The sequence below is a fragment of the Leucoraja erinacea genome, chromosome 25 (genome assembly GCF_028641065.1).
Source record: "Leucoraja erinacea ecotype New England chromosome 25, Leri_hhj_1, whole genome shotgun sequence".
Classification (NCBI taxonomy): domain Eukaryota; kingdom Metazoa; phylum Chordata; class Chondrichthyes; order Rajiformes; family Rajidae; genus Leucoraja; species Leucoraja erinaceus.
The window spans coordinates 21279185-21292116 of NC_073401.1; the positions used below are offsets into that span (position 1 = coordinate 21279185).

Sequence of the window (12932 nt, forward strand, 5' to 3'; positions counted from 1 at the left end):
TTATCAAACTGTGCACTTGCCAGTGATGGAGGTGGTCGGGACCCATCTGAAGAAGGGTCTCGAGCCGAGACGTCACCCATTCCTTCTCTCCCGAGATGCTGCCTGTCCCGCTGAGTTACTCCAACATTTAATGTCTATCGTCGGGATTAGGATGCTTTGCTTCTTCAGACTGGTTGCCTGGCAACATGTTGCACCATCTTTAACAGTCTGCCATGAGACGGACAGTATGGTAGAGGTTTGCTTCAAACATGGTGGCCTGCCTTAGCTGCGCTCAGTGAGACAGTGTGCTTCAGATACAACTGCCCACAGTGTTGTGTGAACACCGCCTCGTTCCAGCTACAACAACCTTTGAACTGGAAGGATTGAACATGGAGTCATGAGCACAGCGACTTTCAATTTATTCAGGATTAAAGGGTTAATGCCCGAGTCAGGGATGTAACATCAAGCACCAAGCAGTAGTGAACTTTCATTAGTAAAGGTATTTCAAAGCTTTTTTTTAATATTATCAAATGATTCAATATGTAAATAAATACGGTTTTCAGGGAAAGAAAAGAAAGGTGCGTTTTTAAAGAGAATCAACAAACTACAGATGCTGGAAAACGTCAGTCAGTCGATGTTCCAGCCTCTGCCTTGCACTGTTACACTGAGGCCCCACACAGCATGGGCCCCACCTCACCTTCTGTCTTGCATGGTGAAGTTTTCCAGTATTGAATTCCCCAACCTTAGCTAACTTGCTGTTTTTTTCTGAAGATAGGCACAAAAAGCGGTAGCAACCCAGCGGGTCAGGTAGCATCTCTGGAGAAAAGGAATAGGTGACGTTTTGTGTTGAGACCCTTCTTCAGACTGAGGAAGGGTCTCGACCTGAAACTTTGCCTATTCTTTTTTCCTATAGATGCTGCCTGACCCGCTGAGTTACACCTGCTTTTTGTGTCCACCTTTGCTGTCAACCAACATCTGCAGTCCCTTCCGACACACACGGCCTGTTTTTTCTTCCCGTTTCCCAACTGACCCATCCTGCCTGTCATTCCCTTGTTCTACTGCATCCTCTGGCCTGCTGGGCAGTCCCACAGTCTCACCTTTTACAACACATAACATAGACAAATAAAACTAATGTGCAGGTCAGTGCCCACATTAACCCAGCTCACCTCAAACTATCCGAGACATTCTCTGTGTTCTTCACACCCTATCTTCTCCTAAAATTAACTTGTTTTTCTCTCTTTCACAGTTCTGACGAAGGGTTCCTAAGATGCTAATTGTTTCTCCTCCGACAAATCACTGCCTGACCTGCTGATTATTTCTGGCAAGCATTTAACATTTGTGGGTTGGGCTGTAGTGTGCTAACTTCTATGTTCAAATGTCTTTTAGTTTAGTTTAGTTTAGAGATACAGTGCAGCAACAGGCCCTTCGGCCCACTGAGTCGTGCTGACCAGCTATCCCTGTACGCTAACGCTATCCTACACACAGTAGGGACAATTTACAATTGTCTACAAACCTGTATGTCTTTGGAGTGCGGGAGGAAACTGGAGATCCCGGAGAAAACCCACGCAGTCACAGGCAGAACATACAGACTCTGTATAGACAGCGCCCGTAGTCAGGATCAAACCCGGGTCCCTGGATCTCTAAGGCAGCAACTCTACCGCTACACCACTGTGCCGCCCTTAGGTGTTTATTGGCGAGTGGCTTTGGTGTGGTCGGTTCGGTTTGGCCGGCAATCAACCAGTGCCTGGTTTAAAGCAGCAATTGCAATTCTTTCTTAGTACAAGCGGCAGAAATTGGCTAACGCAGGCTTAAAGATATTGGCAGAGAATTGTAGTCTTGAAAAGGAAAATAGCTCTGTATATACGATGTACAAAATAGCACAATAAGGATGGAATAAAGCTGGTTGTTGGTCACTGACCTTGGGTGGTGATGGTGGCAAACATCAGTGCTCCCGCTGCTGCCCCCCTGACCTTGGGGTTTGGGTCACTGAGCAGATCCACCAGCACTAGAATTACATCCTCCTCGCACATTTTCTCCTTCCCTTCCAAAGGCGCACTGAATGTAAAGAGAAACGGCAAATCACTGCCCGAGTCCAGCAAAATCAACCTGTTACTCCATTTCACACCAAAAACTTGGGTTACGTTGGGTTACAAAACCAAGTAACCATTGCCTCTAAATCCAGGGGCAGTGATGGCAGAGTTCTAAATGTGTGCAGCTATATGCAGGCTGGGAAACCTGTGCAATTCTGTGGTTCAATGGTTCTTTATTGTCACTGTGTAAACTCCCAGTGCAATTATTTTCTGACATACAGTCCAGTAGAGTATTGCCATACCTAAACACAATCGCCAATTAACACTGTCACTGGCTTCACACGCAGTAGGGGCCCCGATATCACTGTTTAGTGGCACACCACATTGTACCGTGGCCTGAGTAGTTGATGGGAATCTTTGTTAGTTGAATCTGATTGCAGATTCAATGATTGCAGAATGGCCCAACACGGCAGAAAGCAGGGGGCAAGGTTTTCTGGTATTATGTCTAGTTTAGAGATCCAGCGCAGAAACAGGCCCTTTGGCCCACCGAGTCCGCACCGACCAGCGATCCCCGCACATTATCGCTATTCTACACACACTAGGGACAATTTACATTTATACCAAGCCAATTAACCTACACACCTGTACGTCTTTCGAGTGTGGGAGGAAACCGAAGATCTCAGAGAAAACCCATGCGGTCACGGGAAGAACAAATAAAATCTTTTCCCCTTCGCCTTAAACCTATGTTCTCTGGTTCTCGATTCCCCTGCACTGGGCAAGGAATCTGTGCATCTAACCCATCTATTACTCTCATGATTTTATACACCTTTAAAAGATGGCGATGGAAGTGTGGAGGAATGTTCTCCCTGTGACCGGATGGGTTATCTATGTGTACTCCGGTTTCCACTCACATTCCAAAGATGTGAAGGTTTGTAGCTTAATTGGCTTCTGTAAATCGCCCCTCGTGTGTAGGATAGAACCAGTGCATGGGTGATCATGGACTAGATGGGCCAAAGGGCCTGTTTCTGCACTGTGTCTCTAAACTAGGGAGCGCAGGGGGACCCACGCCCACGAGAGAGAGGTGGACTACTGTGAGCAACCCACTGGTGGGCCGTCAAGAACAAAAGGGTACCCAGTGGGGGGCCACCGTGAACAAAGGAGAAGCCGTTGAGAAGAAGATAAAATTGTTTGATGAACATTTTGTAACTTTGTCGACGGCCGAAATGTGGCGAGTCTTTGTGTACTGTCTAAGTGAGTTCCGCTGTATGATTTTATCAGATTTGACTGTACCCACATATAAAGTATCATCATCATCATCATCAACTAAACTAAACACTGCTATTGCATGTCGAGTAATATCTCGGCTGGAACCTCACCTGATGTTCATCAGTGCTTGTGCAGCCAGGCTTCTGATGGCGTCAGAACTGTGAAAGAGCTTGGACTTAAACACACTAACACCCGAGGCATCCAACGCTTGCTTGGTGTCCACCAGTAAACAGTAGTGCAGGGTCTTCAATATCAGCTCCTGAATCTCATCAAGCTCTGAGTTCAATTTCTCAATTAGCAAGGGGACCAATCCATTGTTCACTATTGCAGCTGCACCTGTGGGAGAAAGAGAGGGCATGCACTTAGCAGGCATTGCAATCAACTTAGTAAGAAGGCTGCATTTCATCGGTTCACATACAATAGTCATAGAGTGATGATACAGTATTGAAACAGGCCCAACTTGCCCACACCGACCAACATGTCCCATCTACACTGGTCCCACTAGCCTGCGTTTTGGCCCAAATCCATTTAAACCTGTTCTATCTACATACCTGTCTAATTGCTTCCTAATTATTGTTAATAATTAATAATTGTTCTGTCCTATGGGTCAAAACAGAAGTGGGTGGAGGAGGGGGTGCAGGATATGGCAATGTTCACAATCATAATCACAGATCCAGTGGTAAGTATTTGGGGAAACATTCTTTCTGCAGTTAGGGTACCTTCACATAGATACCTCAGCAAGTGCAGTACAATGCAGATCAGGAGGTAAAGCACTGGGGGTTTAATTGCTGCAGACATATTCAACACTTAACCCTCTGTAGCACCCTGTGCTGCAGCCATGACTCTGGGTAGAACGATCAACTGAGAGGATTGCAACTTGGGAGGCAGCAAGTATATCAGCTGCACCATGGAGTAGAATAACTTCAGCAAGGCAGGAGATAATGAGAGGTAATCAGGTTTAATTCATCAGTGTCCCAGATTACTGAAGCCCAAACTACTGTTCTTGCAAATATTTACCTTAACACATCATATTGCTTTGAACAGGAAGGCACCAGGAATACCTGGGTAGACAAGGGTCAAATATTTAATTGAAGTACACAAAGGTCTGGTGAAGGGGAAAATATGATTATGAATCCCGAGGCTGAAAACAGCAGAATAAGCACTGGCAGATGGAACTAATACAGCAGAATTCAGCAATGGCAGGGGAAGGCTATTGAATGTCATGATGTACATCTTGAAGGTGAAGGTGGAAAGATTTAATATGAACCTGAGGGGCAACTTTTATGGAACAAGTTGCCGGAGGAGATAGTTGAGGCAGGTACTACCACAACATTTAAGAAACATTTAGACAAGTACATGGATAGCGTGGGTATAAAGGGATATGAGCCAAACGCAGGCAGGTGGGACTAGTTTTGATGGGGCAAGTTGGGCCAAAGGGCTGTATGACTTTATGACTCTATCTGAAAACATTGAATCTCATAATGGGGAGGAATCTCCACGGCATTTCTCCTCCATTCATTCATAGGGAGGTGCAACTCTTGTCGGCTCCTGCAACAAAGTTAAACGGGTGAAGTTGGGGCGGCTCTGAGATAGCCCACCGACAATGAGTCTGCAGAAGGCACCGATGTAGGCACATCTGGAACACCTGGAATGGTTCTTGACAGAATCCAAGAGCAGAAAACCCAGGAACAGGGGAAAGAGGCAAATGAAGACTTGTGTTAAAGAATCTGGGTTTGAACGGTTCAGAAAAAGAAAGATTTTAAAGAGAGGTAGCTTATTTAATTGATGCTCTCCATTGAATTTAGTTGAACAGCGATAATATGTTTGAGGAGGATACGTAGGTAGGAACCACAGATGCTGGTTTAAACCGAAGATAGACACAAAAAACTGTTGGAACCCAGCGGGTAAGGCAGCATCTCTGGAGAAAAAGAATAGGTGATGTTTCGGGTCAAGACCTTTCTTTAGACCCTTTTTCAGTCTGAAGGTCTTGATCTGAAACGTCACCTATTCCTTTTCTCCAGAGATGCTACCTGACCCGCTGAGTTACTCCAGCTTTCTGAGTCAATCTTCAATAATATGTTGGAGTTTGATACATTTAGGCCAGACATCCTGAACAGTAGAGAGTGATGTTTGTGGGTCAAATCAAACGTTAGCACAGAGGAAACTGGAATGAACTTTCCAGGCTGTTTCAGAGGGGAAAAAAGATAAATATGAAGGCTGACCTGGAATACATGTGATCTAGAGTACATCAGATCTGGTCTTCTAAACCTAAGATATCCATGAATCACACACATGATGGAAAATCCATAGGGGATATGCCTGTAGGCCTCTCGTGGGCGCATTGGAACAAAATTCTGCTAGCAAACCTCTTGGCTATTTGTCAGGTTGGTGGATTTGAGAGCCTCAATCCATCTATCAAATGGTTATTTGCTGCCCTGAGAGTGAAGTAATGGGGTGGAAGATTGCAACCTTCACGCGGTCCGCCCTAATGCAATCAACTCCACGTGCACAAACAGAAGATCAAATAGAACAAGTTGTCCAACAACTTTAGGCTGTGCACGCCACATGAAAGAAGAAGACGAGTGAAGTAATTAAATTGTGACTCTAAATCGCCAACAGGCAAAAATAATTGGCTTTCAAATATTTACCTCAGAATCCTCTACCACAAACAGCAGTACTTCAGCTCAAATTGTTCATCAGATTCTGGTGACTAAAGTTACTGTGGATTTCTAAACCAAGGTCAGTGATTAAGGCGCTACCTTACTCCGAGAGTCCAAGGTGCAGCTGACAATCTCTGCAATTTTCCAAACTCCCCATTTGATGTATCAACACCAACTGTATGAGGCCCAATATCATGATATTTCACCCTCACTGGCCATCGAACCTTGAAGATTGAAGACTCAAGACCGGTGGTCTTTAACCTTGCCATCGCCCCACGCAGTGTAACACCAACAGGCGTCGTGGGTTTAATTTCCACGTTGTGTGAATGAGCTGCGTTTCACCATCCATTCCATGGGCACATTTAAACTGGGTACAATGTCCAAAGAGGAGGTGGGTGAAAATGGACATACAAATTGATGTGGAGAGCAAAACGAACGATCAAGGAACAGAAAAGTGGACAGAAATGAAAGAGATGAATGAAGTCAGAAAGGAGAAAATTCACAGTGATGATTAGGGAAGAGGCGGAACAACAAAACTACTAAACTGATGCTTTTTCGCTGTCTACATTGAATGGGATTTAAGTAACTTCTGAGAAACATCAGCAATCTAAGAATTTAAGTGAGGCAAAGAACCAAAGGAAATTAATATATGTAAGATATGGTGCTGGAGACATTAACGGCAATGAAAACCGACAATTCCCAAGGCCTGATCTCCATTGCTGAAGGCTGTGGAAATAGTGGTCACATACTTATTAGTTGTCCTATTTAATTTCATTAATGTACACCATTTCACCATTTCACCATTTGCCCAGACCACACGCCACAGACCGTATCTCCCTTTTGTACGAAATGAAGTCGAGCCGTTAATAGTTTCCCCTTGAGTTCAAAGTCCGGCTTGCACCTTGAGAGCACAAGAATACATTCTGTTTTTTTCCAAAGCTGATATGGTAGGCAAACACTGTCAGTCATCCCCAGTGGGAGATTGCCAATGAAGGAATACTGGAATAAGTGCTGATGAAACATCAGCTGCGTACTGGGCCAAACAGATCACAGGGAGCAAAAATCCAGCATCAGCAGCAGATCTTATAACCATATAACCATATAACAATTACAGCACGGAAACAGGCCATCTCGGCCCTACAAGTCCGTGCCGAACAAATTTTTTTTTCCCCTTAGTCCCACCTGCACTCATACCATAACCCTCCATTCCCTTCTCATCCATATGCCTATCCAATTTATTTTTAAATTATACCAATGAACCTGCCTCCACCACTTCCACTGGAAGTTCATTCCACACTGCTACCACTCTCTGAGTAAAGAAGTTCCCCCTCATATTACCCCTAAACTTCTGTCCCTTAATTCTGAAGTCATGTCCTCTTGTTTGAATCTTGTTAAATAATGTTGAATTAGCTGGGGGGGGGGGGACAGAGAATTAAATGAAGTAGAAAATATAGGTGTTCTCCTCCAAGTCAGCAGCAGTTGTGGCACTTTGAGGGGCTTATCTTGTGCCACTCTCTTGTCTTCTGGTCGGCACCGCTTTGGTTGATTCTAAGGATCGCATTGGCGGACACCTTGAAGAAAATGAACACATTCCCTAAAAGATGAAACTCACCCTCCATCTCTTCAGCATGTTGAGATACAACATGCGAAAACACTACAGAAACACAAAGTGACCTTCATGAGAAAAAGGTTTCGGTAGGAACATTAAATTTAAACAAAGGCCTTTGAAAACGTGCATTCAGACTTGCAGTTTCTTAAACAATGTTGACTGCAAAACTAATCATATGGTCCTGCAAGAAAGCTGTGAATGAGTCATGTTGTTTCTTGCACTGAAGTTTAATGAAAAGTCCATTCTCCTGATGGTGGGGGGGGGGGGGGGGGGCAGTTAGTTGAGGAAGCCCGTGGTGGTTACCGCAACCCGAAACTGACGAGAAATTAACCTGGTCATGATGATCACCAAGGCCTGTTCTTTTAAATCACGAGCATTGCTTTAAAGGCACCAGTTTCACGATCCCTCGAACTGCAAAACAGCGAACCCATGCTGTGGTTTCGAACCGCATTAGCGTTTCTTTAATGCTCCCTTGCCAGAGCCAACGAACGGCTGGACCACTGCCTGAGTCAGCAGAACGTCAGGGGAAATGGCACTAGTGCCTGAGGTTGTTAGTTTGCTGCACTCACATGCCATGACAAACCATTAGTTCAGTTGTCAAAACCAATCCAGGTGATCTGGCTGTGACTGACTCTCCGTCCTGTCTGCCTTCCTCTGCAAAAGGGAGCTGCCAGCCCCCAGCACCCAGCCAGAATCAGCTCCAGAACCTCGAGCATTGCTCCTTGCTTGCTGCAGTCACGGGATATAGTTGGCAACCCAACATCCTCCATGAATTATTTGCAGCCGTTTGGTGTCGTTGGTTGTTCCATCATTAAAGTTATCTCAGATAGATGTTAACACATCATTTCCCAATAGTCACACACATTCCCACTTTCCAGCAGGTCACCGAGCAACAGTGAGAAGAGGCAATAGATAATAGGCCATTCGGCCCTTCGAGCCAGCACCGCCATTCAATGTGATCATGGCTGATCATCCCCAATCAGTACCCCGTTCCTGCCTTCTCCCCATATCTGCCTGACTCCGCTATCTTTAAGAGCCCTATCTAGCTCTCTCTTCAAAGTATCCAGAGAACTCCACCACCCTCTGAGGCAGAGAATTCCACAGACTCACAACTCTCTGTGAGATAAAGTGTTTTTTCTCACAGAGCCAGGCTTCCAAAGAGTTTCTCCTCCCCCTAGCCTGGAGACACGGAGGTATTAATATTGGTACACAGATACAAAAATGTTGGAGTAACTCAGCGGGACAGGCAGCATCTCTGGACAGAAGGAATGGGTGACGTTTCGGGTCGAGACCCTTCTTCAGACTGAGAGTCAGGGGAGAGGGAAACGAGATATGGAAGGGTACAAAGAATATTGATAGGCACAAACAGCTGGAGTAACTCAATGGGTCAGACAACATATATGGAGAAAAGAATATCGATATCCTGTCTACGAGCCATGGAACAAGGATGATCCTGATATCCCAACTACGACTAGCAAGCCAAGGCTGATCCACAAACCAAAGCAGGTCTGATGAACGCATTGCTTCATTAAGCTTGGGGACACTGAAGCTTGGCGCAGCCAACGCCAAGGCTCGGTGGGGGAGGACCACAGTCTAGGGTCTGTCCGCTGCTGGACATGGGGGGCAGGGCGTGGTGGAGACGCCCCTCCAAAAATAAGGGAAGGGATTCCATGCCAGTGGGCCACATGAGTGGCAAGGGTGGGGGATAACTTGGTGTAATTTGTGTAAACAGTTTTGAATGTATGTATAGCCTCTGAGAATGTTGGATGGAGTCTTGTAAGGATCATGTATTGGATATATTTATTTCTCGAATAATGTATATTTTTAAATTAAAAAAAAAATTAACCAAGAGGTTCCCTCACTAAACAAGGCTGGTGAGCTGTGCAAGAATGAGAAAATCTATCAATTAAAACATTATTCCAGACTGGTTGTGAAAAAATAAACACCCTAGTCTCAGAGGCAAATTGAATGACAGGAAATTACTGTTGCCCACACAGTGCAGATCAAATAGTGTAGGATGTGAGATGGGACTTTTTTTGATTTCAGAGCTCCCTCTCAGCGATGAGTGTTGGCTGACCTTCTCCACAACACGCCCCCTCCTTCGGTAAGCAGCATATGTCCGTGATATGGCTGAGGAATGAGGATGGAAACAGAGACGGCAATTAAACATAACAGGAGCCGGAGAAACAAGCACCTTCTTTCTCGTCATGATGGGAGGACTGTTTGTTGCCATGGGAAACAGTCTTCGCACCACATTCAGATTAGCAGCGAGAATTGCCGCAATAAGGTATAAGTTATGGTCCCGGGAGCTTCTGAATTTGTAAAGCGTTGATGTTTGAAGTCGTGCTTGGAAGCATATTATTACAACTAAAGATTTCATAAAGCATTTTGAAACTGTTCCAGGCGAGTAGGATCTGTCAGACTTAAAACAAGAAGGGTCTCAACCTGAAACATCATCCATTCCTTCTCTCCAGAGATGCTGCCTGTCCCGCTGAGTTACTCCAGCTTTTTGTGTCTATCTTCTTAAAACAGTGTTAGGAAAGGAGAATGCCGCAGACGTTGCAAATCTACAGTAAAAACAGAGCATGCTGGAGGTACTCAGCATGTTTGGTGCCTCCATGGAAAGAGAAGAATCAACCTTTTGGCCTGATGACCTTCCATCGGTAGTTTGTATTTTATTGAACGAGTAGCCATTTCAAAAAAATCCATTATTTTCTTGTTTGTCTTTCTCCTCAGCATCAACATCTTGCCAAATCAATCATCCTTGGCTTTGAGTGTTGAGATGTTATTTCACCAAGAGATGCAGCATGCCTGAACCAAACCTACACGGTACATAGAATGAAGATAGACACAAATGCTGGAGTAACTCAGCGGGACAGGCAGCATCTCTGGCAAGAAGGAACGGTTGACATTTTGGGTCGAGACCCTCCTTCAGACTGAGAGTCAGGGGAGAGGGGAATGAGAGATATGGAAGTGTTAGGTGTGAAAACAAGAGATCAAAGGGGACAAAGCTCAAGGAAAATGTAGAATCGATCATTGTTAGCTGGAGAAGGTGACAACAAGACTACATATACTCATCTCCAGTAGGTGGCAGTGGACTCTTGCCTCATCCGGATGCCAACGCCTCCCTGAAGTGTAGCATCCCCACCGGCTCCTGGGAATGTCTGGCCCAGGGCAGCTCATAGTGGATGGCTCTGGGGACTCCCAGTCCATGAACGCACATGCTGGCTCGGCGTAAGGACTGTGATGAGGAAAAGCATTTGTCACCCAGAGAGTTGCGAATCTGTGGAACTCTCTACCACAGAAGGCAGTGGAGGTCAATTCACTAGATGTATTCAAGAGAGAGTTAGATATAGCTCTTAGGGCGAAAGGAATTAAGGGATATGGGGAGAAAGCAGGAACGGGGCACTGATTTAGGATGATCAGCCATGATCATATTGAATGGCGGTGCTGGCTCGAAGGGCCGAATGGCCTTCTCCTGTACCTATTTTCGATGTTTCTGTTTCTGTGTTTCCATGTGCTTACCACCAGACCACCTCACAATCCACTGCTGCATGTCCTGTCATGTTCCTTCCGGCCCATTTGTGGAAGAGCTTTGGGGTTCTCATGTGACACCTCCGAATCCACAGGACATCCTCTGTGCCAGAGGCCGAGTCGAGCTGGCTGAGTCTGAAGAAGGGTCGCCAGGCCCTCTCATAGATGAACTGAGGCCCAGGCCAATTTCAATTTTAGAGGCCCCCAAATCAAGATCCCTTTGAAGCGGACAGGCATGAGGCCCATGCCAAATGGCACTCGTTGTCCCCCCTTCTGATAGGGCTGGGGGATCGCAATCCGAAACGTCACCTATTCCTTTTCTCCAGAGATGCCGTCTGACCCGCTGAGTTACTCCAGCTTTTTTGTCTATCTTGAGCATTCTTCTTGGTCTACTTACTGCAGTTTTTAAACTGAGACACAATGAAGTTACCCAATGTGCTTGGTCAAAAATGCCCTGACATACACGCAAGGGGCTCCGGCTGCAACCTTGTAAAAGTTGGCGCTCAGCTTCCTATGAAATCTTTCCCCTCTCACCTTAAGCCTATGTCCTCTTGTTCGTGATTCTCCTACTCTGGTTAAAAGAATCTGTGCATTCACGCTATCGATTCCGAGAGAATTGATCCAGAGCCAATACTTCCCCGTCTATCAGCGCCAGGGCAATGTTGCCGTGTGTGTGCAAATTGGCTGCCACGTTTAGAAATGGTGCCAATTCATTGAATGTGAGACCTCCTGACATTGTGAAAATGCTCTATAGACACACTGCGAGTTCACCCTTCAGTCCAACAGTTGTTATATTTGCAGGCATTATGTTCATTTTTATTAAATAGCATCTTGGACCTTTTTAAAAAAAAAGCAGAGCATGCAAAAGGGAAGGAAAATGTGGACGGGATTTCTTTTATGTTTGAAATTAACGTTTCACGCAAGAAAAGAATCCTGTCCACGTTGTCTTCCTTGTCTCTTCTCCCTGCAATTGTACTAATTCACTGTTGCAGATTCAGCAGAAGGTCACAGGATAACTCATGAATTTCAGTCCCCTTCTGAACAGCTGATGTCACAGTCTGCATCTACGTAGTTTCACAAGGCATAATGTTCCTGAGGTGATCAGAGCTTGCACAAGCACTCCCTCTGACAATCAGCTGCCTTTTCAATGGGCATTAATTTTGATGGTACTTTCAATGCATCCGAAGACCTGTCAGAGAGTTATCGAAGACTACATACAAGAATTAAATACTGCTAAGAGCTCATTTATACAATACATTTTGCTAAAACAGGGTATAGGTCCCATGGAAAGATTTGATATCAATGGCATGCTTTCCAATGGTACTTGTGCCGTGATCATGCAGTCAGAAATGTATGCATAGGTTTTCTCGGGGTGCTTCTGTTTCCTCCCATATTCCAAAGATGAGCAGGTTTATAGATTAATTGGCTTCTGTAAAATTGTGTAGGATAATACAGGTGATCGTTGGCCAGCACAGACTTGGTGGGCCGAAGGGCCTGTTTCCACGTTGTATCTCTAAACTAAACGAAATGAAACAAAACTAAACTAGATTCTGTTTTCACTCTCGAATAGCTGCTTTTTCTCCAAAACAGTGAGTGCTTTCTACCTGCAGAGGAGGCTGTCTTCTTGAACAGTGTTGATATTCTCTCTGGCATAGTGTGCCACTAACCTGGAGGGGTGGCCGTGCAGTTCCTAATGGGGAGACTATTTTCAATTTGAGAGGAATATCCTCAATAGTATTGGAGATGTGACTGGTATGTAGGAAGTCATTGTCTGTATAACCTGTTTTCACTAAGCCCACGGCTAACAATGGACAGCTTCCTTGATCAAGGTTACTTTTTTGCACATCATTCATT

The 12932-nt window shown here is 45.2% G+C and overlaps 2 protein-coding genes across 2 annotated transcripts in view; both read right to left on the bottom strand.

Moving 5' to 3' along the window:
• mycbp (MYC binding protein) overlaps positions 1-12932 on the bottom strand; it is a 217074-nt gene that overhangs the window by 63251 nt on the left and 140891 nt on the right. The window lies entirely within an intron of this gene.
• The window catches only part of rsph14 (radial spoke head 14 homolog), a 275923-nt gene that overhangs the window by 4301 nt on the left and 258690 nt on the right, over positions 1-12932 (bottom strand). Inside the window, exons 4-5 of the mRNA XM_055656007.1 lie at positions 3386-3611; positions 1898-2034 (exon numbers count right to left, since the gene is read on the bottom strand). Of these exons, the coding sequence (XP_055511982.1) occupies positions 1898-2034; positions 3386-3611 (363 nt within the window). The remainder of the gene's footprint in view (positions 1-1897; positions 2035-3385; positions 3612-12932) is intronic.